This window comes from Juglans regia, chromosome 12 (genome assembly GCF_001411555.2).
Source record: "Juglans regia cultivar Chandler chromosome 12, Walnut 2.0, whole genome shotgun sequence".
Classification (NCBI taxonomy): Eukaryota; Viridiplantae; Streptophyta; class Magnoliopsida; order Fagales; family Juglandaceae; genus Juglans; species Juglans regia.
Window position 1 is genome coordinate 29,608,029 of NC_049912.1, and position 24,327 is coordinate 29,632,355.

Genomic DNA, 24,327 nt, shown 5'->3' on the forward strand with positions numbered 1-24,327 from the left:
GAGCTAGCATGCTTTTATTGGTTAGTTTAATGATTAATTTAATGGAAAATATCATGTTAAATCTGCCAACCCAGCTTTTTGTTGAGGAAGAAAAAGCAGAAGACTCCATTGCCAACCCCATTCGTTTGTCCATTTTCACGCATTCAAAGATGTGTGTCTGAGAGTCATACGGGTACAGACATTTTATGCCTTCTCATGTCGCAAGAAGAGAGAGGGAGAGTTGAATAAAACATCTCTGAAAGTCTGATGCCTTGTCAGATTTGTCTCGTCGACGCGTTTGGAGAGAGAAAACGGCCCCATCACCCTACATCCATTTGTATATACATAAACTTCGTGTTCACGCAAAGCATCGAACTTTGCGAACAAAATTGATTCCTCTCTCTACTCCCCACTACAGCTGGTCTTGATAAACCTGATCACCAAAGCCAACTGCACGTTTTTTTTTTTTTTTCTTCGTTTAGGTTAACATATAAAATAAATAATTTTTTTTATTAATTTAAAATTTTAAAATAAGTGATATTTTCCCAATTTATCACTGCATGGCGTTTTCCCCTAATATCTTCTGGAGTCCATTAAAGCGATTCCCTCTTCCCCACAAATCAGAACCACTTGGATAATAAAGCTGATAGTTAAGCCAAGTATGGGAAAATATATAAAAGAGTACTGAACCGAATGGTGGCACAAGCTGATCTGCGCTCTACCACTGATCTCAAGTGTTTACAGAGGATGATGATGATGATCCAGATATGTGAGATCGTTCTATTTTCGTAGGTTACTTGCAATTCAACAATAACAACGTGATAAAAAGTTTTGGATTTTTTGGGTCTGTCATCATTATGTTTCAATAATATACCACAGAGAGAGAGATGCATTGGTAGTTGGTACCATATCACAAAAAGAAAGGAATAAAAAAAGGTCATGAATGAATTGGATGTTGAATGAATTAAAATAATTACAATAAATGAATTAACGAACCAAATTATAAAAACAAGATTAAAACATTTAAAAGACTATGGTTTGCGAAAATTAATTAAAGATCGACTGTATCAAACATTAATAGACACGATCATGAACGTCACTCTATTTTTTTCTCGATACTCACCTGAATCTAAACTTAATTAAAGTGCAAGAAAACTGTATCTAGCCTCTAGTTGAATTTGGTCTGTTTGATGGGTTTTCTCTTACCATGGGGCACTCAGTATTAGATTAGGCCCTACAAATGCGTTTTACCTTTATATAATTTGGTTCCTTAACTGGGGTTGACCGTTGAATGAATTCAAAGTTCAAACCCATTGCATGCGAGTTCTGGAAGACGAATCTAGCTAGCAAGTGGTGCTCGCCCATCAAGTCTCAAGATTTTAGTTGATTTAGGGGGCTTACATCATCATCAATATCCTGGATTATGTCACAACGTTGTACGTACGTGTCATTCTCTGGCTGCGTCTGTTTTTAAAGAAAAGCGATCCAATTAAACGTGGACACGTACGTATGCACTTTGTCCTTTTCACAGGGTGCTTGGCATTAACGGTCTGTCGTATAGTAGAAATATTCATTTGTCATATTCCATTTCTCTATTTTCCTTTTCTTTTTCTCCATCTTTATCTATTTTTTTTGTTATATTGGAAATTATCTCATCATTTTTTAAAATATCTCTTCAATATATATATATTATATAAAATGAATCCAAAAATAAATTAAATGCAGTTTTTCTAGAAAGCGAGTCAAATTAATTGATACATAATGGTTATATTAACACGTGGGAGAAGATAATTTATAAAGAAGAGGAGCAGTACAATATCTACTTGCAAACAGAAATAGTTATCAGCCAGCCGGGCGTTCACACTTCACATCGATTAAGCGCACGCTGCATGCATCTTCGATCTATACTATCACGTGACATCGTTGGACTATATATATATGACCATTGGAATTTACTAGTGGTATATATGAGACCACCTGCATTATTAGTCCTGTTTTATCAGCTTCATGATGACTTCTTTTTCCTCATAATCCAGCTACCTAGATAGCGTATATATGCCACTTAAGTTATTCAACAAATCTTAAATAGATAAATTTTTATAAAATAATAGATCTTATTTAGAAGATAGGCAAAACAAAATTAGTTTTTACTTGTGAGATTCATTTTTTTATAAAAGATTTATATAAGATTTGTCTATTTAAAACATTACTCTTACATAAAAAATAAAACTTATGACAGAAGTTTGATAAAATGAAGTAACCTTTTTTTAAAAAACAAATGAAATTTGTCCTCTATAATAATTAGTAGAGACTAAATAAGAGTGTGACTTCCTATGGAGAAATCATCTTTGCAGTCTCGAGAAAAATAGACTCGATCAATCCAGATTTTGGAGAAGCCATGATTGCAAAATTAGTTATTGAAGAGGCATCTCTTAGGCAACTATCCGACATCATTATTGAAGGAGATAGTCAAGTGGTAACAAGTGCCATAACCAATCCCTCCTCATCTCCTGGTTGATCCATATACAACATTCTCTCAGACATCTCTTCATTACTAAAGTCTTTCAAAAGATGGTCTATTTAAAAAATTCATCGATATAAAAATCGATAGGCACATAATTTGTTGCAATGAGCCGCAACAAATGATGTGTTTGGCTACATATCCCTTATTAAACTATCTCAATGTGTGTTGAAATTTTATAGTAAAAATGATCCACCTAACTCTTTTTCTTAAGTTGGGCTGTATAAGTAGGTCTTTTTCCTTATTATATATATAACATATATATATATATATAATATATATATATATGATGATCATGCTTGCTTGAAAGAAAAGGAAAAGAAATAATTAGAGTTTGACTTCCTAGGTCACTTTATTTTTAGATGTTTCTGTAGGGGGATTTTTTTTTTTTAAGATTTGTAAAATGAACGTCTCCACCCCGGCCATATTAATGTTCATTCTCTTAAACCTAAAGTAATCATTGTTAATTGTATTTCATTATCTGATCGGAGTCGCACTTACAGTGGGGCTTTGAATGCAACGTACCTTTTTGAATGTTCAGAATTTCAGTGATGGATCAAAGTCAAAAAGTTGAATGGTACTAGCTAGTATATATATATATATATATATATATATATATATATATATATATATCTATGAATTCTGCAGCCTCATTTATACCGTTGACCACTTATTATTTTTTATTTATTTACTTCGTTATTAAAAAAATAATTTTAAGTATATTGATATATATTTTTTTATTTTTTAAAAATATTTAAATATATTTAGAAAATGTAAAAAGAAAAATGATAAAAAAATTCAAAAAATATAGGGACGGTAACTTTGAATGGATTACTCTGGGCGGTAGAGTAGCCCGACTCTATATATATATGTGTGAGTTAGTTTCAGAATGGAGACTGCTCATATAAGTCTATAATTATATTTTTAAAATTTTTAAAATTATAATATCATTTTTAAAATGATATTTTTCTCATTTTATTTTTATTCATCAATGGGACTGGATATACAATCTCTCACTCGGAACTCTGCAAATAGAATATATATAAATATTTATATGGGACACACAGGCCATCGTGATCAAAATATCCCAGCAAAAGGAAGGTCCCACATATACGACAGCTAGCCAGTGGATCCTCTTAATTCCTTGCCTATTAATTGACCATGCATATATATATATATATATATATATATATATATATGTATGTATATAAGGTTTCAATATTCTGGAACTAATGAAGCTGTGATTCTGTGAACATGAGTACATATTGTTTAGCACACAAATGTGAGAACCAAAGACAAGTTCACAGCGATTAACAAATTTGAAGATTGGTTATTTTCGTCGTCTTGATCACAATATATAGTACTGAGATTGTTTCATTAATAAATTAATTGTGTTAAACAATTTGGTTTTGAGATATTAAACGACGAAAGAATGTAGGCAAAAGAAGATAGATCAGTCATAATCTATTATTTATTAATCCTCAAGTTGCTGCATTGCGATTTAATTATTGACTTGGACGAAACAAAACAAAATGTTCATAAACAAATATTAGTTAATTTATCTAAGCTAGCCGTAAGCAACCATCATCGGAGCAAAAGTGAAGGTTTGATGTACAGCAGTGGTAGGACTTGGCAGGACTGCAAAACCAACTTTTTAACACTTTCATAAGTACTTGCGTCTTTGTGCTGGTGAGCTGGTGCAGTGTGCTTTTTTTTCTTTTTAAAGAGTAATGTTATGTATAAATTTTAAATACATAAATCTCATGAGAATTCCTACAAGCCGGTCGGTCCAACTATCCTCATATAACAGCCTGCCAATAGTGAAGGAACACCTAGACATTCCACCATAATTATTGTAAACTAGCACTACATAGAATACTCAACTACTGCAAAAGAGACAACCCTTACGCAGGCCCTTCCCTTTCGCAAGAGACACAGCTCCCTCCCCTTCGCCCACCTTCAAATCGACACCAACCCCTTTGCAGCCCCTTCGAATCACAATGGAATCCCTTTCAAAGACCCAACCCTTCACAGCTCGCAGCCCCTTCTTCCTCCCCTTTGCCGTATGGATTTTTAATGATCTAGATGTACTTAATAATATTCATTTCGGCTATTTATTTTAAGACATATAAATTTCTTGTTATATTCTTGGATTTGGATTTGGGGTTGTTAATGTAATTTGGAGGCCGAGGAATTTGAGATAGGAATCTTTGAGGGGAGGTTGGGTGGGTTATGGAAATGGTATTTGAAATTGCAGAGAGTGAAGATGTGAAATGTGATGAAGATGAACAAGGCGCAGATGGAAATGGTGTATTGGGCTTTAGAGAGGATAAAGTTGGAGCTACTGCTTCTAATCGACAAAGAAGAAGATGGACAGGAGAAAAGCTTGTTTTTGCCATTAATGGAATGGTTATCCTCGAGGAAGAAGACTAGAAGAAGACCAGACTTTCAATTAAAGTGTGAATCAATTTCAATCCCATGTGTACGACTCTAGCGTGATTATGGTGTGATTTCTGAGGTGGCAGCTTCTAAGTGGAGGGCTGTTATTCCTTCAAAATCAGACCGACCACTTAGAAGCGGCTCTGAAATCTCATACATATTTTTTTTTTTGTAAAAAATATGAATCTCACTAATAAAGAATAATTATTTTTACACTTTTTTTTAGGTGAGATTCACTCTTTTACAAAAACTTGTATGTAATTTTTTTATTTGAAACTTGTACAAATCATTTCTTTTTTCAGAATAGACGGATTTGTGAACCCCAGTTTTGATCAAGAGGCATAAGCTACCCCAAAATTTGAATTCCACTCAATACCACTGCACATACCAAGCAATAAAAGTTGCATAACATGCATTATCCCTGCTGCTTATAAAAATAGCTTATTTCCCCAGGTCACGGTTAAACCAGACACACCAAGTACAAAATCTCTCATTAAAAGCTATGGCAGGTCGCCAACATGCGCAGGCGCACACACACTTTCTCTCTCTAGATTACGTGTCAATACCTGACTAACCAATTTGAATAGATGTTCTTGACAAACTTGCTTCAAGTTCATTCAACTCATCCATGTCCAGCTCATCATCATCATCATCATCAAGAGTACCGTCCTCTTCAGGATCAGCAACAGTATTGGTTGAGATGCTTGGTTCCCCTGCTGCTGAGTAATCTTTAACCTGAAATCGAACATTTAACTAATGACAATGCTCTATGCACAACACACTTGAACACGCACAATTTTCCATAATTAGTGCTTTTCCATACCGAAACAAATGCAAATGTCCAGGTCAATATCTCACAAATTAACTTACTGAAAAGTTCATATAATCAAGAAACAACAAATTTCAAAAAGTGACTTTCTTGAGAAGTTACAGAAGCTCAAGAAAACATTGCAGAGAAGGGTACAAGTAATCATGATATGAAAAGTTCTAAAATCAGCTAATAAATAATACAAATCAAACAAGTAGCTAATGCAGCTTTTTTTCATCCACGTTTCAGTCTTTGTTGTGCACAGAATGAAGCAATATCCCATGGTGTGTCCGAATTTTTTTTTTTATGCGTAAATTTATTGATACAAATGAAATAAACATAGCCTATGTACACAGGAAGTATACAAAATATTAGGAAATAACATTTTATCAATGGCAGATGTGCCATGAAAGTTAAATTGTTCCACTCATTTTACAAAGAATCCAAGTGCAAAATTATCGTGGATGTGGCCAATTCTAAAATGACAGATTTTGATCCACCTAATGGAATAACTATAATAAAATCAATTTTCTTTTCCCTATGCTGTAACTCTGGCAACAAATGTTCATATTCAAGATGGTATATTCTGCATTCAAAACCTTTTTTTTTTTTTTATAAGTAAAGGATTAGTATTAACAAGGATAGGCATAGCCTAAGTACACAAGAAGGTATACAAGAGATAAGACCTATCTATGTTGCTAAAGAAGAAACAAGAAAATCATGTACATTTAGGCCATTAAAGTCTCCGGCTATAGCCCAAAGAAATAAGGTGTGGAAAAATAAGGCTCGAAGCTCCTCTAGTGTCCACTCCTTGTCTTCGAATATCCGCTCGTTACGCTTTCTCCATATGCACCATATAATGTAAGTAGGGACCATCTTCCACACACTTTTGATTTGTGGAGCACCACCGCACGTCACCCAACTGGCCAATAGCTCAACTACTGTAGCAAGCATCACCCAGTTTAACCCTATTCGACTGAACATTTCGCTCCACACGGCTCTAGCTATCTCACAATGTAACAAGAGATGATCCACTGTCTCGCCATCGTTCTTACACATACAACGCCAGTCTAAGATAATTACCTGACACTTTCGCAAATTATCGGTAATGTAAAATCTTACCCAGGGCCGCTGTCCAAGAGAAGAAGAGTGCTTTGGGGGCCACCTTGTTCCTCCACAGTCTTCTCCATGGGAAATGAATATTTGGTAGGAGTGTAAGGGACTTAAAGAAAGAACGAATAGAGAAAGTATCCTTACCTGCAGGTATCCACCACAGTTTATCATCTCGCAGTCCATTCAGTTTCATAGAGTACACTAAAAAAGCCTCAAAATTGTCTATCTCTCAATCTTGGACTGCTCTACTAAATGTGACATTCCATTGGACTTGGTCCCTTGAACGAACCATGAGGTCCGCCACCGAAGCTTCTTGATCATATGCAACTTTGAAAACGGATGAGAAATAGTCCTTTAGAGCCTCCTCCCCACACTAAATGTCCTTCCAAAATTTTTTACGAATACCCTCCCCCACCATAAACTTAGTGTGGCGTGTAAACACCCACACCCTCGTCTTATTTGCTTCCAAACCCCCACACCATAGGACCCATTCCCTTCTCTAGTACACCAACTCCCCCCATAAGTTGTCATGTTTGCAATCAACCACTAATTTCCAGATGGCTTCCTGTTCCATATTGTATCTCCAAAACCATTCCTCAAGAAGTGCCCTATTAAACGTTCTCAAGTTCTTCATCCCCAACCCATGTGACTGTATTGGGCTACACACCTTATCTCATCTGACTAGGTGAAACTTGAATTCATCCCCTATCCCACTCCATAAGAACTCACGATAGGGTTTTCTAATCCGTGCTGCCACGCAAACTGGAATTGAAAATACAGACAAAAAATAAGTTGATAAGTTAGAGAGAGTACTCTTGATAAGAGTCACCCGACCTCCTTTCGACAAATACAATCTCTTCCACCCTGCCAATCTTCGTTCTATTTTCTCAATAATTGTATCCTAAATAGATAAGGTCCGTGATGCAGCCCCTAACGGTAATCCCAAATATGTCATAGTAAGAGAATCGTCCTTACACCCAAGTGTGCTTGCCAATTGCTGAGTAGTACTGACGTTCCCAACTGGCATCAACTATGATTTGCCGAAATTCACTCTCAAACCTGACGTTGCTTCGAAGCATAGAAGAAGCGCCTTCAGTGTCCCAAGTTGGTCTTGCTCTAGCTCGCAAAAGATTAGTGTGTTATCTGCAAATAATAAGTGGGAAACCGAAATAAGGCCCCTACTCAGCTCACCCACTGAAAATCCAGCCATAAAATCGTTGCTAATCACAGCCGATAACATCCTACCCAGGGCCTCCATGATGACAACAAAAAGAAGATGGGACATGGGATCTCCCCGTCTTAGGTCTCGAGAGCTGTTGAAGAAGCCCTCGGGGTTGCCATTGATCAAAACTGAGAATCTTGCCGTAGAGATATACCATCTGATCCACGTGTGCATCATTTCTCCCCAAAGCCATATCTCTTCAGTAGATAAAAGAGGAAATCCCAGTTTACACGATCATATACTTTTTCCATATCTAGTTTACAGATTATCCCTGCAATACCAGACTTTAATCTACTATCTAGACATTCGTTGGCTATTATGACAGAATCCAGAATTTGGCAACCCCTTACAAAAGCAATTTGTGGCTTTGAAATAATCTTATCGATAGCCACCCCTAACCTGTTAGCAAGCACCTTGGAAATGATTTTATATTCCCCGTTTATGACACTAATGGGCCTAAAGTCCTTCACTTCCGATGCTCCGGTCTTTATTCGGGATCAAAGCAATAAAGGTAACTTCAGGCTTTTCTTGAACTTCCCAGCCTAGAACACATTCATATGTCCTGTTTCACTACCTCTCAACATATTTAAGAAAAGCCCATCGAGCCGTCTGGACCTGATGCTTTATCTTTCACCATTTTTCTAACCACATCATATACCTTCTCTTCCTCAAAAGATCTATCCAACCAAGACGCTAATTGTGGCTCAATAGAATCAAAACCAAGTCCATCTAATTTTGGTCTCTAACCCTCCCTCACCTTCTGTAAATAAATGTTCATAGAAACTCACCACATGTTCCCGGATCACAGGAGCCTCCATGCACTCTCTACCATTGATTTTCAGCATCTCAATGATATTATTTCTCCTATGAGAATTGGCCAATCTATGGAAGAACTTTGTGCTTCTGTCCCCTTCTTTCAGCCACAGTGCTCTTAACTTCTGTCGCCAAGAGATCTCCTCTGAAGATAATACTTTTTCCAACTTTGAGGCCAGCTCTGCCTTATGTGAGACTTCCTCTGAGGTGAGGACTCTATCTTAAGTAATTCTCTCAAAATCCTGTAATTCCTTTAAAATTCGGTAATTCCTCCATCATGGTTTTCTTTTGCTCCCCAATATCACCAAATGTTTGAGAATTCCAAAGCTTTAAATCATTCTTTAAAACTTTTAATTTGCCTACAAGAATATGGGAGGGGGTATCCTGAAACTAATACAATGACCACCAATGTCTTACCTTGTCCACGAAACCTTCGCTTTTAAGCCACATGGGAAAGTAATCCGAGCAGAGACACAGCAATCTGACAAACCTCTGGATAATGACTTTCCCAATTCGGCGATATAAGGAATCTGTCCAGCCGAGACCACATCTGACTATTAGACCAGGTAAAGGGACCACCTATTAATGGGAGATCCACCAGATTCAAGTAAAAAATGCAATATGAGAACTCTGTCATGGCTGGGCGTAAATGGCTGTCGCCAGATCTTTCGCTAGGGAACCTTATTATGTTAAAATCACCACCTATGCACCAAGGTAGGTCCCACCAGCTATGTATTCCAGCAAGTTGTTCCCACAAGCGATTTCCAATGTTGTCAACATTCGGTCCATGTATACCTGCAAAAGCCCACAAAAAATTCTCCTCCACCATCTTAAAGAAACATGCCATTGTGTATTCCCCTACAAACTCCTCCATTTTCTCCACCACCCTTTTATCCCACATCACAAAAATACCACCCGATGCCCCATTCGAAGCCAGATACACCCAATCTGCATACGAGCAACTCAACACACTTCTCACAAGTTTCTGGTCACCAATTTCAACTTGGTCTCTTGTAAACAAACAATATTTGCATTTCATTCCCGAAGCAAGTTTTTTTTGCGAAGGTGCTTATTACCCTCATTCAACCCACGCACATTCCAAGATACAATTTTTGACTTCATAAAGAAACAACAATACCCTTTCCTTTGGACCTAACACAGCTTGATCTACCCTCATTCAATGACCAATTAAGTCTCTTAAGCTCCCTCTGTTTCTTGGATCTAGCTTTCTTGGACTGAGAAAGACCCACCTCAATGGCCGTGTGAAAGGCCATAAACTGTTCTTCGTAACCCACACATTTCATTCCCACAACATGTTGGATGTCCTTTACCTTTTTGAGCACCCAGTCAAAAATCCCGAACTCCTTTGGTAACATACAGTTCAGTGGGAATGGACCCCTTTCACCAGCATCTCCTTCCCCCCCAAACAGGTTACATCCTTCCCATTCAACCACAATCCCCATGTTGGTTTCCTCATTGGTAGCAGGAACCACTACTATATCATCACTAACCTCTATAAGCCTTAGAGGTAGCCCCACGACACTGTCCTCCACGGAATCCAAACTCACGTCCCCACCCTCTGATAACACCTCAAGATGCTCGACAAAGGCAAATAAAGCCTCCATCTGGGATGATGTTGTCTCCATGGAAGAAATCAGAAAGTTCTGTGTGCATAAAACAAGAAACAGAGTTGACAATGGCAGTGTTTCATCTCTTTCCTCTACACGCGACGGCATTATTTGCTCCACTGGCACAGGCTTAGGGCCCACCATCAGCATCTTCTGTCCACAAAATGCAGGGACTTCATCATTCGGTGGTGGATAAACATGCATTACCTTATCCCGCACCACCATTGGTTCCTTCTGAACCACTGTCGGCGACTTTTGGATCATCTCCGATGGAACCTCATCTGAGTGTGGTGTTTCGGCGAGATACCAAGGTTCCCAGCAGTGGGCCAATAGGCTTAGGCTCAAGATGCTCCTTTCCCCCTTTTTTCCCCCTGGGCTGAGGCCCAAAATGAAGACCCATTTTACTTGGCCCACCCGGATGGCTTTGCCCCTCATTATCAATGTTCAATTGATTAGTAGAAACTGGGACTTGACCCTTAAGTGACCCAGTCCCTCTTAACATTAATCTCGTTACACCTTCACCCATGCCCCCACGAGACCCACTTCGTTCCAGGCCCATCCCCATATCACCATTAGTTTCAAATCACCGTATTACCCAATCAACCTCATTTAGCAGCATGTTCGAGTGAGATTTTATGTCCAGCAAAGTACTAATCACTTCCTCCACTGCCATGCCGACAGTAGGCCTACCATCACCACCTTGACACTGTACAATACAAGGAATTCTGCCAATGCCGTGTCCGTTACCTTTCCTTGTAGTAGCTGCGACTCCATGCCACCGTTCCCTTTTCGAGTTTCCCAAGCTTTTTCTGTCAGTAATGCCTCCCTGTAAGTGCATATTTGTGGCTGAATCCTCTTCATCGATGGTCTCATCGGAACTTCACCTCTGTAAATGTTTCTCCCTTCATAGATGAACTCCCACAATGCCTCCCCCAACCTTCTCCACCCACTGCCCTCCTCTTCAAGTACAAAAATAAAATTCCTTCTTCCACTACCACCGTACTCCACCAAAGCCAAGTAGCGATCGAAACCATTGGAACAACTTTGCACTAAGAAGCTACGGCCGCCTTCCCTGACCGTGGTGAAAAAGTCTTTCTTTTCTCCCTTCAGATAGTCCTCCAAAGCTTTTGCCAACCATCGCACAGTAGCAGTGCCCAATGACAGCTTAGTCACCACCCTTCAACTCCTTTCTGTAATGACCAGAAAATCTCCATCCTTCACAAGGGAAAAAGATTTCGACTCTATCTCTATAATTTTTGCAAACCCCATCCTAATCACACCAACACACCAGACCCCAACACTCAGTCGTGATCCTGCCGTCATGGGCCACCCACACTCATCGGAGATAACAAAAAGTTGCTTTCCCACAAACGAGTTTGGTTGTACAGAGAGAGAAGTTTTAATTGTACAAACTCTCACACTCTCATACTATGCATGAAGTACTGCATTCAAAACCTAACTAGATATGAATGAACCCATTTCTTTTGTTAGGACAACCAGGCAGACACCAAATAAATTTTAAACTTAATAAACAACAACCTTTCTTTTTTTTCAATCTTCCTGCGATGATAACGTCACAATACAAACCAACTCCATCTCTGGCACTGTTGATATGATGTGGCCTTGTTTTGCAACCATGTATTTTTCAGAATTTTTAACATTTCTCCACTTTTCTCATGACTTCATTCCCAAACATTAGTTTTTTTTTTTTTTCTCCAAACATTAGTTAAGCACAAAAAACTTTTCTATCTCAAAATTTCAACTTTTCATCTAGTCATTACTCAAACACAAAAATCAATATAACTTTTACAAACTCAAAAACAAAAAGTAATCTTAAAAAATTATATTCAAACATCTTTTCAACTTTATCTATCCACTTTCAGAAACTCCAATACAATACGTATTTTAAAAAAATATTTTTATTCAAAATTTTCTCTCAACCTAATCTCAAACAAATTCCCAAAATTCTCAAATATTTCCAAAAATTTTTGGTAACCAAACATGGCCTTATCTATATTATTAAAGTTTTAATTTACACATTTTTCTCTGTCCTTTTGCTTGTTAGGAGACCTCTTGTATACTTCCTATATACTGGGGTAACACCCTTTTGCATCGTTATTAAAAAATCTTTACCTTACCCATAAACAAAAACCATTGAAGTTTTACTATTTCTAGTATTCTTGAATATGGTATTAGAAACCCAGCTAACTATAGGGTCTTTACCATCCAACCGTATATGTCGAACTAAATCAAATACAATGTTATGTTTATGCCTGCCTTGAATGATGGAGGTCCTAAACATTTCTCTGCAAGTACTTGTTCTCAATACCAAAAGATCCAATTGCTAAGATTTTTTTTTTCTTGCACTGCTGCTTTGGAAGACAGTGTATGATAAAATTTTGAACATATCTCACTAAGGGCTTGTTTGGATTCGCAAGTCATCTCAGCTCATCTCAGCTTATCTCAACTCATCTCACTACTATTCATTACTATTCAGTAACTTTAACTCACAAATCTCACTACTATTCACAACTCATCTCATTACTATTCACAATCTATCTCAACTCATCTCAGCTCATCTCAAGTCATTTTCGAATCCAAACATCTCCTAAGTTGTGAAATAAGAAATATTTTTTTTTATAAGTAGTTGTGAAATAAGAAATATAAGACATTTGTTTCCTAAGATTTTAGTTTTAATTACTTAATATAATAAAAAAAAAAAAAGGAAAAGGTAGCAGCTTTAGTACACACGCTGTATGCAAGAGATTTGCATTCTAGATTTTTTTTAAACCAATAATATTCTTCAGCCTTAATTAAAAAACTCATGCTTCCCAAACAAAGAATGAAGACTCCAAAAAGTAGCAGTAAAAGCTGCTAGAAGAACTTGAAATAATAGGGAACAACCAGGGTTATCTTCCATGTTCATAAAATGTATGCCACTGCCAAAAGAACATCCGATATGGAATCAAGGATTTGAAATAAGCTGTTGAATGTTTTTACCATGCACCATGAAGGTGTTGGGACTGAGAGTGGGAGAGAAATGGGGAGACGGTGAAGAGTTCATTGACCCTGACTTTCTGGTGCCATATGTTTCAGATCACTATTTGTCTTATAAAATTAAATGGAAGCAGGATTACCTTCTGTTCAACAGCCTCTAGTTCTTCTCTCTGGTACTTTTCATATGCCTCAGCATCATCCACAAACAAGCTAGCATCCGAAAGGAACAACTCCCGACCACTAAAACATGCAGAAATTTAATTTAATAGCATAATATCAAATATCATTTAACTTCATGCAGCATAAGAAAACAATATACCTCATGCGGTCATTCTTAGCCCTATCTGCTTGCTGTTCAGCCAAGCCAGCATCTCTTTCTTCTATCTTTTTCTTCTTCCATTGAAAGAACAGCTCAGTAGTCATTGGAGTAGTGGTTGCTACTTTAGCACGCTGAGAAAAAGAGCAGACAAACAATTATGAGAACTGAGAGCATAAAATAGGGCAAAGGAAACAATGAAATAATCTGGATTGAAATGCTTTTTATCACTAATAAATAATCTGGATTGAAATATATGAAGGCAAAGAAGAACAAAAATATTCCCACTGCAATAAGAAGAATGAAAAAATAAAAATAAAAACAAAGTCAATGAATACAAATACAATTATCACCTGATGTTCAATCTCTTCTTCAATTGTAATTTTTTCAGTCTCTTCCTCTAGAAGTGCCTTCATTTGAGATTTTAAAACATATCCAGGAGGTAGAGCATGTCTGTAGTGACAGTCTTTGCCACCATTTGGGCAAGCCCAAAACCAACCGTACTGTTTCTTTTCCACTGCTTCCAAAAAGTACTTACAAACCTGTAAGGGAATTTATTAAAAATCAAACAAGATGGTTCATGTTTTGCACAGAAAGATCCAGTGCATAAAAACTTTGAAAGAAACAAGTAAATCCCAATGATGAGGAACACATTTAGATCAAACAATTTTTTTTCATACTTCTATTAAAATGAAAACTTATATAAAAAATTAACGTAGTTATATGTAGAATTCAGACAACACTGGGTTGACCAAGAATCATGAGTAGAATCTCATGCTGAGTTGCATTACCTAAACTGCAGCCATCAAATCTACATACAGGGGGTGATTTCTCACCCCAAAGCTTCATCTTTTCAACTCATGAGGAGCACATAGAGGTCAAGCTCCTCTACAAGAGCCAGTGTATTGCCTTTACATTGTAGTGTAGGAGAAAGTCACAGAAATACAAGAAAGTTAGTTATCTCTCTATTTTTCACATTTGAATCCTTGCCATTTATTACACAGACTTCGAGGAATCACATTACTCCAAAATTATCAAGCAACTAACAGAGTTTGGAAAATTCCCACTTCATAATCCTACCTGCAGTTGGCTAACTAGTGTAACATAAAGAGTTAATAGCCCACCCAAAACTAGGGAACTTGTCACAGATACATCTAGAAATATAACTACTAGATTAGTCTACAGTCCCCTACATTCATGCATACACTTATACATGTTGGTATCAGCAGTATCTGCTGCTAACATTGTATTGGAATAAAGAATCAAAGAATTAAATGAACCTACAATATCAGTTGGTTTATTCTGGTTATACTCGGTCTTCTTTGACTCCACCACCTTCTCCAGCATCTCTTGATCCCAATCCTCCATTGTTTCTTTAAATCAACAAATAAGTAAAAACAGTCAAAATATATTTTTTTGGGAGGGGGGGGGGGTTGGGGGGAGTCAGCAAGACAATAATATGTGACTTTGTAACACAACAACCAAAGGTCTATTCAATCACCTTGATCACGTTTATCACTGTAAATATCAATCTTTTCACCCTTCCTCTGGACATTGAGATCGTGTGAGAACTTGCATTTGAAACCCTTGGTACACTGTCCCACCTTGAAAAATTCGCATAATATAGACTTTGGATCAACACCTATTCAAATTACCGATTTATATCACAAACATACCATTCCATGCGAAAACATAACAACTAACAACAATAGAAAATGAAATTAATTAATATTGAAAAATCGTGAGAAGGCACATACCGACTGGAACTTTTGGCTGGCTGACCGCAATCTTGAACAGATCATTCAGCTCTTTCTCTTTTGCTTTCTCTTCCTCCTTCTTTTTCTGCTTAGCAAAGCAATTCACTCAGCCTCTACTCGTTTTGCCAGATTATCTTACCGGAAAAAATTATTTTTGGGGGAAACATGTATTTCCTAAGCAGTATTGCAATATCTTTTTTTATTAAAAGATATTGTAATTTTTTTTGTACTGATAATATATAGATCACAATATCTGGTTGTGTGGAAACTACACCGATTAAAAGTGATCATTTATAGAGAAAAAAAGAAGGTTCCTCGATGGCATTTCTAGGCCAAACATACAGAAAGCCAAAAGATTCTTACTTAATAAACTCTCCCCTGGTTTCACTATGTCTAACGCAATCTGCACAGCTTGCTTTCACTATGTCTAACGCAATCTGCACAGCTTGCACTAGTGATCGGTTTCTCTATACGAACAAATTCCAATGCTCTCTAAACAAGCAGCAGCAACCAACAGAAAATAACTATAACTTATAATTACAATAGAAAAATGGGGGGGGGAAGAAACGAGCACCTTCGCGGCAGCTTTGGTCTGGTCGGGTTTGGGCTGGACCGATTGCTGGAGGTTTTGGACATACTTCTGGACATTCTTGCTCTTGTTCTTATTCTTAAGCCCGAAGGTCTTGTCCTCCACGACCTTCTGCTTCTTCGCCAAGTCGGTCTTCGGTTGCTGCTTCGGCGGCATGCTTAAACTTTTATATAAAAAGAAAACCGGGAATTCCTTTCTTTAGAAAATAAGAAAATCGAAAACAAAACAAAAGGGAAAGAAAATATTTGGAGGTAGATTTGTTTGAACAAGAGAGTGATTATGGTTTTAACCGGATTTTCTCGGAGTTTTCCGCAATCGGCTGAGGACGGGTTGAGAACGAGGGTTAGGACTTGGGAGTATCTTATTTTGTTTTTAGTATAAAAAGACTATGATTTCTCAGGAAACGACACAAATAGCCATGCCGTTAAAGCCGCGTTTTATTCGAGAGAGAGAGAGAGCGAGCGCAGTCGTTGATTCGACGATGTCGTTCATTGCGTGACAGAAACTCCTATCCTCAAAAACGGATAAGATAAGCCAATAAACGCCCCCTCCCACTCTCTTTCCTCCCCTCGACCTCACCACCAGCATCTACCAATGGAAGTCGCACTCCTCAGCTTCCCCTCCTCCAAAACCCCTTCTTCCCATTCTCTCAACCTTACCAGAACCCAAACCCAGACCCACCGTTTCCTTTCAAACCCGCCAGTCGTCTGCCCCAAACCCAAACCCAAACCCAATCTCTCGATCCGCTCTGCCATTTCCCGCACCAAGAAAGAAGAAACCGTCGAGACCGTCAAAACCCAGCTCGACAATTGTCACCTCGTCGCCGCTATAAAGTACAAGGGCCTCACTGTCAAACAGTTCCAGGAGCTCCGGAGATCCTTACCGGAGTCCACTAAACTGGTCGTTGCCAAAAACACCCTTGTTTACAAGGCCATTGAGGGCACCCCCTGGGAGGCCCTCAAGCCTTGCATGAAGGGCATGAACGCCTGGCTCTTCGTCCACAGCGAGGAGATCCCCGCCGCCATCAAGCCGTACAGGAGCTTCCAGAAGGAGAAGAAGCTCGAGGACAACGACTTCACCGGCGCCGTTTTCGAGGGCAAGTTTTATGGGCCCGGTGACTTTAAGGCGCTCGAGAATATGCCAACGAGAGCTGAGATTTATGCCCAGCTTCTTGGGTCTTTGAAGGGTCCCGCATCGAGCGTGGTCGGCACGATACAGGCGCCGGCAAGGGAGTTGGTGATGGTTTTGAAAGCCTATGTCAAGAAGTTGGAAGAGGAAAGTGGTGGGAAATAGGGGCCGAGGATAAGCTATCATTTGAGATTGAACTATTCTTGTAATTGTAAGTGTAATTGGAACCAACCCCTTTTTTGTTCATTTACTTCTTGTGGCAATCTTGTTATCGTAGTTGTTTGTGGCATTAGTTACAGGGGAATTTGAGGATTCCGTTAAACGAAAAGCAAACTGAAGGAAATGGAAATTGTAGAGTTGTGTTGGAGTGGAGCTTAGTTTTATTAGTGATGGTATTACAATAAGGTGATTGTAAATTGCTGACATTAGGTCGTTGTGGTCTAGACAAAATCATGCAGAGTGATGTTCAGGTGTTTAGTTGCTTTCCATCCGTGAGAATGGTTGACTACTAGGAGAAGACTATAAGGTATATCTTGAAGGGAGAAAGACGGGTGGGCGGGAAGACTGCTGGTTCTTAAGGGGGCATGAAGGAGCATACTCTCACGAGTTCTGCACTGCGCGCGCGCGCGCGCGGGGGCGTGTGAGAGAGGTTTGGAATTCTTGGTTCAGGTATCGAGTTAGTGGGATTGCCCTTGTCATAGACTATTTCTTGGGTGTACTCGAGTTCTACTAATTTGTTTATCTGGATTGGTTGGACGGAGGTGTTGGCGTTGCTCCCACCTGGTAATGTGAGCGTTGAAATGAAAAGGAAAAGGCCAGTTTTTATTTTGGATTTAAAATTGAAACTGTTACTAAATGCAAGCATGCGAGGCTCCTTTTTTTCTCTGGTGACACCACCATTTTGTGACTTCTAATAATAGTGAATCAATAAAGTAGTTGATCTTAATCCCTAGGGGTTGGCTCAAGTGGTAAAGGTCTTGGTGTTATGCTCTACCAAGGTCTAAGGTTCAAAATTTCTTGGGTACAAACAATCTCTAGGGCCTGTGTACCTCCAGGATTAGTCGGGACGCTTTGCCAAACATCCGGTGCCAATAAAAAATAAAAAAAAAGTTGTTCTTGATGCCCTCAGTAGCTTAACTGATGAATGTTAACTCTTAAGCTGTAGGCTCATGCCCCTGGCTTTGTTTTGTGAAGAAGAAGAAGAAGAAGCGGCTAAGGTTGTTTTGAAGAAAATGGCAATATAATACTCATACACTAGCCAGGAGATGCTTTGTTTAAACTAATGCTTGATATGGATCCCTATATCATTCTGTAACGTTTCTCTATTTACCTGTTTTGGAACTTCATATAATTCCAACATACATTAGTGAAAAGATGGATACCCTGGGCAAATCACTGGTTTGGATTTATCACCACCTATATAGGAACTGTTTGAGGAAGTTAGTTGGCTCTTATATTTGATCTGAGGAAATTTCAGAAATTGGAAATAAATATAAGAGAACAACAAAATGCAAGACAGACAGGGTGCATTTTTACCAGTAGACATCCTAGACAAGCTAAAGTCTATCCGAGCTCATGAATCTACCAGTAGCAGACATCAGAACTGTTAGCTGCTTTCAAAATGCACGCCTATTATAATTCTCATCACAATGCAATTAATTCATCAAACTTGCTGGTCGTTTTCATATAACCATTTAGGCAAAATTCATTGAACATTCTCATGCTGAACCACAATGGAAGCATTTAAAACTTCTGCAAAATCTCCTTCTATAACTGAAATACTGGAGCAGATAACGTCATCAAAACCTTTTTCCAGGAATTGAGTGCTACAGCTCATAAACATCCTCACATATAATGACCTGAATGAATGGAAATGGGATATTGGACTGAAAATGCTTTACACAGCATGACACTTGATATCAAGCTCCACCAGGTAGAAGTATTGAGTTTGCCAATATCTTGTCCCTACGGCATTGTTCAACACGCAACTATCCTCTGATGTCTTAGAAATTGTGAAAGTTTATAGCTGTCGTGCATCTTTGACAACTGTGACTTTTGCGAAGAAAAGACTATTTATATCTGACCTGTGAAAAACATCCTTACGACTTATGAAAAATACTCATACACCCTATGAAAAAATTATAGGTGTAGGGTATGTGAGTAAATAGTGACTGATGTATAACATTTTTTATTCTCAGAATGCTAAGAAAATATGAAATATAAGTAAAAAATAAATAATCTCGAGCTATTTATCTTTTTCTAATTACTTGCTTACTTTATCAAATAAGCAAATGGAATAACCTTTAGCTAAAAAAAAAAAAAAAACAAAGACCAGAAGCAAAATTCACTCTACCTTACAAGAAGGAAAGAAGTACAGCAGTTCGTACTATTTTAGAGGTGCTTGAGAAGGAATGATGTAATATCCCTTTCAAATTGAGTAATATTCATTTTTTTTTAGAGAATAATATTCATTTCACATAAAAATATGAGTTGTATTTTAATTATTTTATTTCTTAACCTAATTATTTTTAAAAATATGATGATTACAATATTACATGGATTATATGCATTTCGCTTGAGATGAAAAACTCAAACATATTACATTGATGTCGTGAAGCATGGAATTTAAGAAGTTTATAACAAAGGAATCTTATGACGGAGCCGTGGCACGAGCCGCATCAATCGAGAGGTATATTGGGCCGAATAGCAAGAACTATTAGTTGTGGGCTCTCTTGAATTAGTCATTGGGGTGGGGCTTACCAAGGTGGGGCCCTTTATATTATGGGCTCATTACTCTGAGCAGAAACGACCTTTGTACCCACCTCCGGTAGAGCCCACATGTATCAAACTAAACCCATCATCATACCCACCTTCCCTGCTCGTTTACTCTCTCTCTCTGTCTCTCTCTCTCTCCCTCCCTCCCTCCCTCTCCCTCCTTCGAAGCAAAGCGTCGGAAACCTGCGACAGCGAGTGAGCAGAACACGAAAAACCCCGTTCAAACTCAAATGGACGACTACACGAGGGAGATGATGGACCTCAAGACCCTCGTCACTCGGACCCTTGAGAAGAAGGGCGTCCTCGCCAAGATCCGGGTAAAATTCCCCACATTACCCTTCCGGCCTTCCTTCATTTTTCGCTTTCAATTTCATTTGTTTTCTGTAGTTTTCTTGTGCTCTTTCTCGTCTTATATGGTCCAGTGCTTATATTCATTATTCCAGTTGCTAATTTCCACTCCTTCCTTGCTAATTGCGTGACCATGCTAACACTGAGTTGATGTCGGTTGGCTTTAGCTTCTCGCAAGATCAAGATCATCTGTTATCTTGGTTCAACGAAATGTGCCTATTTTTTTGTAAACTAACGGACTTTCTCGCGGCATGATTTTGGAGACGGATTTTAGAGAACACAAGCTCGTTTGGAATTAGGTTAAGTGAAGAGGGTCTGTGAGGAATTAGATTTGGAAGATGATCTGCCTGCGGGTGCATGCTCTCCTATGTTAAGGACACATGTCAGTCTGTCCTTTTTCCCATTAATTAGCTATCTATTATGTGTATTGTTATCTTCATATTTCTAGTTATATATAGGTGCGAATTGAACTGGGAGTTGAAGATTTTGGCCTTGAATTGTTAAATTTAGTGATAAATTATGTGTCTAGTTGACTCCAATAAGTCGTGCTTTAAGCTTAGTTGAGTTGCATGCTAATTGATTAATCTTGCTGGTTTTTGCTAGGCTGAACTCAGAGCAAGTGTTTTTGAGGCAATTGAAGAGGAGGATCGCGTAATTGAAAAGGAAGAAGGTTTGCCTCCTGCATTACTAGGTAGCTGCAACGATCGTGCAAAACAACTTCATGCTTCTCCCTCAGGTGCCTCTACACATCCATTGTCTGTCCTTCTATGCGTTTCATTTTATTCGTTATAGCTTGCTTGAGTGACGTGTTAGCCAATTAAGGTTTAAAAGTTTCATTCTCTGTTATATCTCTAGATCATAGAAATAAGGAAACATTCAAATTTTAACCAGCCAGGGTTTCACCTGCAAACTGGTTTGAGAAAGAGAGACAGAGTGTTTGGGACTCTCTTGGGCCTTTAAATCCATAAGACCAATATTCCAAGTCTATCCAAATCCCCACCCCGGCCAGGGATTCAAGGATCCCATAATCACAGGATTATTCTTTCTGCCACAGCTAAGTTATTTACTCATTTAATTGTCACAGACACGATCTAAATTTCCTCCTTATCCTAGTTTGAATCCTGCATATTAAATGACGTCTTACAATATGAGCACATGGACCTGTATAGTTTGGTCTAGTTTCCTAGCCCAGGAATACACCAAGATGATGAAGTTTTGCTGCAGAACATGATGCAACGGCAGTTTTTCTGTGAAGTCATAAATGGCTGTCTTTCTAATTTTCTCCTCTTCGTTGCACTCTTTTAAATGCAGGAAGGCTACTCTCTGCTCTTATATGCGAGTACTTGGACTGGGCCCAACTAAATCATACACTAAAAGTATATTTGCCAGAGTGTAATTTGGTAATCAAGTAAATTTTTCTTCTTCTGCTTTCAAGTATTGCTGATTTTGATGCAATTATTTCTGAACTAGTTAGTTCAATTATCTTCTAACCTATAAGGGGGTTATTGTGCAGCAAAAGGATTCCTGGAAAACTGAATTGAAAGAATTTAGTAGCAAGAATGGATATGATCTCAACAGAAATGGTGATAGTGGTCCTTTGCTTTTAGATGTGCTTGAAGGATTCTTGAAGTTTGAGGTTTGATGCATATCTCATTCAGACATCGATAGTTTAATTCAAAACATTCATGGGAATTCTCTTTGACATTATAGTGGTAAAGTTGAAGTGTCTAGGTTGAGGGAATACAAAGATCGTATGTATATATGTTTGTATGTAAGTTGAAGTGTCTATGTTGAGGATGTATGTATGTATGTATGTATGTATGTATGATTAATTTCTTACAATGATAATTTGAAGGACTAAGAACTATGAGGGAAATCTGAAACAACCTAGATGCATGCATTTTAAAATTTCCTTTTTTAATGCTTCTCATACTGCTATTAAATTTTTTTAATTAACCAATTATATTCTTCTTTTGGATCTTGTTTTTGTAGAATCTATCCCAAGCAAGGGGTACAGGAAGAAGATTAACTGCTCCCGAAGCTGAATCCTTATCCAATTTAGAGTCCAGGAGCACTCGGAGGCCTTCCTCATCATCTGTTGCTGGGGGCCTACCTCCACTGGGAAGGTTCTGCACCTGCACTGTTTCATCTTTTGTTCTAACTTATTTAATTTCTCTCTATTCCCTTCAAGGGATCTCATTCTCACGGGTTCATATCACTTTCTTTTTCTTTATTCCAATTGACATGTAAGCTTGTTGGCATGTTAATGCAGGCATGTTCCTGCTTCCCAGGCATCTGGTGAGTAACAAAGCTATTTACTATGTCCTTCAACTATTTGCTTTTTATGAGTTTCTTTATCTGATATTGTCTAGCCCTCAGATCGGAGAGGAGGAGGGTCCTCGATGTCTGGATACAGGAAGGATGACTATAATTGGAGATATGACAGTGACGAGCTCCCAGAGGATGTAATTCGAGCATCGGCTGCCTTGGAGAACCTTCAGTTGGATAGAAAAGCTCGAAATCTGACTACATCTTGGCGGTTTGTTTTAATAACCCAATCAAACACAAAATTTTCTCCTATTTTCCATTTGTTATTAGTGAAAAATAACTCAAGGATAGGGGTTCTAGAAACATCCAACATGGTTGCAGTAATGTTATGAGAGTCCCAGACCCACTGCATGTATGCTTAACTTACCATTAAAAAACATACGGCACGAGCTGACGACAGCCATGCACCACCTGTGTCCGCGTTCCCAAAGGCACCAAAATTATAAAATAAGTAGATTGGAAGGAATTCATGGGAATGTTTTAAATTTTAAATAGAGTTCGCTGGAGAATTAAAACATCATCATATAATTGCTGATAGCAAGGTATTCATCTCTAAGACTCGAGTTTAGAATTGAACTAACAAGGATAAAAATCCTTAAACTTTTATATATACATGGTTGGCATTCAATTTTTAACAAGCTGTACTTGGCCAAAAAATGAACGAACAAATGACACCACAGATACATATGGAAATGCAAATTGTGGATCTGGCCAAGTTGAGCCCCACTATTATGTTCATCTTCTACTGCAGTCCAAAAGCCTAATGATGAGGTTGAATAAAAGCAATATGTATCTTTTCATAGCTTATTTGATGAATTCGGTTGCAGGCATGCTGGGGATGGAGTCGCTGAGGATGATGGCCGGGCTGACCATATGTAGCCGAATGACATCCTTTGTATGACTGCAGGTGAATGTTAATGTATTTTTATTTTTTCAACCTTCAATGAAGACCATCAAATGAGGGTTGTGATATCATGTAAACTGAAGTGTTTCGGGATGTGATTCAGTGCTTTGATTGAGTTTTATTGTATTTTATCTTTTTATCTTCTGTTGGTATGTAAAATTCATGTTAGTGATGTTGTGGGAATTTAACTATCAAAAGGGGAACAGCTAGTGACTATCTGGGAAAACTGGCCTGAAGGCAGAAAGCCTTCCTTTTGGTTAGAACATGCATCTCAAGTTCGGGCTTGTGCGTGTTTTCGCCGAGAAAAACTGTATTAGAACATTGGTAACGAAGAAATAGATTGGTTTGGATTATATTCGCCTGCATTTTTCTGGACGAATGTTTGTAACTGTGGCTCCTCATATTTCATATCTCTCCTTTTCTTTGGAAGCACTGACAATGAGACACCCTTCTGTGAAAACAACGCAACAATGCCAGAGTAATTGCGACGGAATTATTTTTGGATTTTATAGTCTAGTTATTGCTTGAGATGCAAAGTTTATCCGTTGAACCAGGGGTATTTTTCGCCTAATAAGTTCAGCTCCAAAAGAAATTGGACATAACAATTCAAAAGGTTAAAAAATTCCGTCCGTTGATGAAAGATTCGTATTCCTTGTATCCCT

The 24,327-nt window shown here is 38.2% G+C and overlaps 3 protein-coding genes across 3 annotated transcripts; 2 read left to right on the forward strand and 1 right to left on the reverse strand.

The window, feature by feature from the left end:
* Positions 1–5,340: 5,340 nt before the first annotated feature.
* LOC109002998 (zinc finger CCCH domain-containing protein 21-like) lies at positions 5,341–16,543 on the reverse strand. The gene is made up of 8 exons (XM_018980942.2): positions 16,168–16,543; positions 15,594–15,678; positions 15,338–15,478; positions 15,121–15,209; positions 14,190–14,378; positions 13,840–13,970; positions 13,661–13,760; positions 5,341–5,674 (listed from the first exon to the last, which is right to left on the reverse strand). Exons 1-8 carry the CDS (start codon positions 16,336–16,338, stop codon positions 5,510–5,512), a joined length of 1,071 nt encoding a protein of 356 aa, XP_018836487.1. The 5' UTR covers positions 16,339–16,543; the 3' UTR covers positions 5,341–5,509.
* Positions 16,544–16,694: 151 nt separating this feature from the next.
* On the forward strand, positions 16,695–17,573 carry LOC109003002 (50S ribosomal protein L10, chloroplastic). The gene has a single exon (XM_018980946.2). It carries the CDS (start codon positions 16,777–16,779, stop codon positions 17,473–17,475), a length of 699 nt encoding a protein of 232 aa, XP_018836491.2. The 5' UTR covers positions 16,695–16,776; the 3' UTR covers positions 17,476–17,573.
* Positions 17,574–20,153: 2,580 nt separating this feature from the next.
* Positions 20,154–24,040, forward strand: LOC109003000 (protein TONNEAU 1a-like). Its single transcript, XM_018980944.2, has 8 exons — positions 20,154–20,402; positions 21,037–21,169; positions 21,745–21,833; positions 21,947–22,069; positions 22,426–22,559; positions 22,706–22,731; positions 22,813–22,972; positions 23,589–24,040. The coding sequence occupies exons 1-8, from the start codon at positions 20,316–20,318 to the stop codon at positions 23,638–23,640; spliced, it is 804 nt and encodes a 267-aa protein (XP_018836489.1). The 5' UTR covers positions 20,154–20,315; the 3' UTR covers positions 23,641–24,040.
* Positions 24,041–24,327: the final 287 nt, after the last annotated feature.

Coding starts and splice junctions, on each gene's coding strand:
- LOC109003000 (XM_018980944.2), top strand. CDS start 20,316: ATGGACGACTACACGAGGGAGATGATGGACCTCAAGACCCTCGTCACT. Junction 21,170..21,744: donor ACTTCATGCTTCTCCCTCAG/GTGCCTCTACAC, acceptor TTTTAAATGCAG/GAAGGCTACTCTCTGCTCTT. Junction 22,732..22,812: donor TCCTGCTTCCCAGGCATCTG/GTGAGTAACAAA, acceptor TCTAGCCCTCAG/ATCGGAGAGGAGGAGGGTCC.
- LOC109002998 (XM_018980942.2), bottom strand. CDS start 16,338: ATGCCGCCGAAGCAGCAACCGAAGACCGACTTGGCGAAGAAGCAGAAG. Junction 15,479..15,593: donor CCAGCCAAAAGTTCCAGTCG/GTATGTGCCTTC, acceptor TAATTTGAATAG/GTGTTGATCCAAAGTCTATA. Junction 15,210..15,337: donor CAGTGATAAACGTGATCAAG/GTGATTGAATAG, acceptor GTTGATTTAAAG/AAACAATGGAGGATTGGGAT.
- LOC109003002 (XM_018980946.2), top strand. CDS start 16,777: ATGGAAGTCGCACTCCTCAGCTTCCCCTCCTCCAAAACCCCTTCTTCC.